The sequence below is a fragment of the Cicer arietinum genome, chromosome 4 (genome assembly GCF_000331145.2).
Source record: "Cicer arietinum cultivar CDC Frontier isolate Library 1 chromosome 4, Cicar.CDCFrontier_v2.0, whole genome shotgun sequence".
Classification (NCBI taxonomy): Eukaryota; Viridiplantae; Streptophyta; class Magnoliopsida; order Fabales; family Fabaceae; genus Cicer; species Cicer arietinum.
The window spans coordinates 47,833,445-47,836,278 of record NC_021163.2 but is presented as its reverse complement, the minus strand read 5'-3'; the positions used below and the strand labels follow the sequence as shown (position 1 = coordinate 47,836,278).

At 34.3% G+C, this 2,834-nt stretch overlaps 1 protein-coding gene across 1 annotated transcript in view; it reads left to right on the top strand.

Annotated features, from left to right (window-relative positions):
* Positions 1-2,834, top strand: part of LOC105851939 (uncharacterized) — a 3,579-nt gene extending 745 nt beyond the window's left edge. The window contains exons 2-4 of the mRNA XM_073367403.1: positions 225-1,308; positions 1,402-2,563; positions 2,653-2,834. Coding sequence (XP_073223504.1) covers positions 225-1,308; positions 1,402-2,563; positions 2,653-2,823 — 2,417 coding nt within the window. The 3' untranslated portion in view covers positions 2,824-2,834. The remainder of the gene's footprint in view (positions 1-224; positions 1,309-1,401; positions 2,564-2,652) is intronic.

Below are 2,834 nucleotides of genomic sequence, written 5' to 3'. Positions count from 1 at the left end.
GTTTCTGCTTCAAAAAATGTTATAGATTCTACAGAAAAATTCACCACTGATCAGGAATTATTATTACTACTGATTCATCACCGATTAAATTTTTATTATAGCGATATAGTTAATGTTTTATTTGAAACGTATTTTGTAGGTATTTTCTTCTCGAGAAGCTGTATTTGAATGGGCAAAAGTGATTGGAAGACAAAATGGAATTTTAATTGTTACCATTCGATCAGATAAAGCAAACGGAATTAAGGGAAGAAAAGACAAATTGATTTTGGGATGCGAAAGAGGTGGAAGATATAAATCAGAATCAAAAAAATCAGTAACTTGCTCTCATAAGGAAAACTGTCCATTTACTCTCAGATGTATACCATTAAGTGTCGGTGAAGGATGGAAAATTAGTGCTCGTTGTGGGACACACAATCATGAATTACTTGATACTGTAACCGGTCATTCCTATTTGGGGCGTTTAAACGAAGAAGAGAGGAAATTTGTCAATGATATGACAAAGTATAAGCTTGCACCCAGATTCATTCTAAATGCTTTGAAAGTGAGAAATGAAACCAATGTCACTATTCCCAGTCAAATATATAAAGCAAGGAGTACTTATCGATCATCATTGAGAGGTCCGTACACAGAAATGCAGCATCTGTTGAAGTTAATACAACAAGAAAATTATGTGCATTGGACAAGAAGACGGGAAAATTCTGATATTTTGAGAGATATTTTTTGGACGCATCCTGATTGTATAAAGTTGTTAAACACATTTCATTTTGTTTTGATATGTGATAGCACATACAAAACAAACAGATATCGGTTACCATTACTTGAAATAGTCGGTGTCACTTCTACTAGTTTGACATTTTCAGTTGGGTTTGCTTATTTGGAAAAAGAGCGACAAGATAACTTCATCTGGGCATTTGAGAAGGTACGAATGTTGTTCAAATCTGAGTCTTTGATTTCTAAAGTTATTGTGACTGATAGAGATCTTGCCATGATGAATGCGATTAGTGTTGTGTTTCCTACTTCAATACATTTGCTATGTCGTTTTCATATTGAAAAAAATGTTGGGGCAAGATGCAAACAATATGTCAAAAAGGATAGACAAGAAGAAGTAATGGATTTATGGAAAAAGATTGTCTATTCGACTAGTGTGGAAGAGTATGATCATCATTTGCAACAATTTGAGCTATTGTGTGCCGATATTATTCTTTTTGTTGATTATGTGAAAGATTCATGGTTAACACCTTACAAAGAAAGGTTTGTCAACGTTTGGACCAATAGAGTGATGCATTTGGGGAACACAACATCTAACAGGTATTTTTAAAATATGAATTGTGTTGTTTTAGCAAACATGATTTACTAGTTTATGTGATTTGTTTTAATTTGTGTTATTTAATTTATTTGTAGAGTTGAGTCTGCTCATTGGAGATTGAAAAACATGCTTCAAACTAGTTTTGGTGATTTGTGTAAAAGTTGGGATGCAGTGAATATGATGTTGAAGAACCAAATATGTATCATTCAGTCTTCTTTTCAGAAAACCATCAAGGATGTTGAGCACGGGTATAATTCACAATTTTTTCAAAATCTACATCACTGTGTATCAAGAAAAGGTATGAAATTAATTGATAACCAGTTGGAAAGGGTGAAGATTGTAGGCACTAACAAAACAGAATGTGGTTGTTCAATTAGAACAACTCATGGATTACCATGTGCTTGTGAGTTGGCTAAGTTGCAGATAAATGGTAATGCTATCCCTTTAGATAGCATTCATGATTTTTGGAAACAGTTAAGCATTGCACATGAATTAGAGGATGAAGAATCTTTATCAGATTATGACTTTTCTGAAGAGTTGGAAGCAATGAAAGCGTACATGAAGACACACGATATTATAAGTCAAAGGATATTCAAGGCAAAGGTGCGTGAAGTTGTATTTCCACATACCACATCAATACTTGCACCACCAGAGAAAGTGAGAACCAAAGGAGCTGGTAAAAAGAAAAAAGAATTTGATACTCCTCGTGATCCTTCATATTGGGAGTATGTTGATGCCTCTCAAGAATCTGCAAAGGCAAGGCAACCATCTCAATCATCTCAACGTTCTGCAAGGCAACAATCTCAATCATCTCAACATTCTTTTAAGACACAATTTCCTACTTATATACGTCCGTATATTGAGGACATAGTAGATGTTGTGGCTGATGGAAATTGTGGGTTTCGTGCAATTGCAGCATTGCTAGGTTGGACCGAAGAATCTTGGGCTTTAGTTCGATCACAATTGGATAAAGAGATTGGTCTACATAAAGATGTTTATTCTAATGTTTTTGATGACAATGTTGAATCAGTGCGGAACTCATTGAAAATATCAAAATTGGGTGCTCAAGGAAAAGATAAGTGGATGTCTTTACCAGACTTGGGTTACGTGATAGCAACACTATATAATGTCATATTGGTGTCGTTGTCTCGTAATCTGAATATGACATTTTTCCCGCTAAACAAATCACCATCGAAAGAGACCTTTGGGCAGTCTTTACTAGCAATTGGATTTGTTAACGAGAATCATTGGGTACAGGTAAAATTAATGCTTGATGTTGTTTATTAAATTAATCCTAAAAAATTTATTATTCAGATAAATTAATTTGTAACATTTTTTTTATTCAGATCAAATTGAAGTCTGATTGTCCTTTGCCACCTACGTCACAAAAATGGAAAGACTTTTGTAGTGACACAGCAAAGAGTTGGGAAGTAGCTTATGCAGCACGTATGAAGCATTGGGAACGCATTGATCCATCATTTATCAGATCATCTTGTATTTCATTAAATGAAGATTAGAATATGTTGTG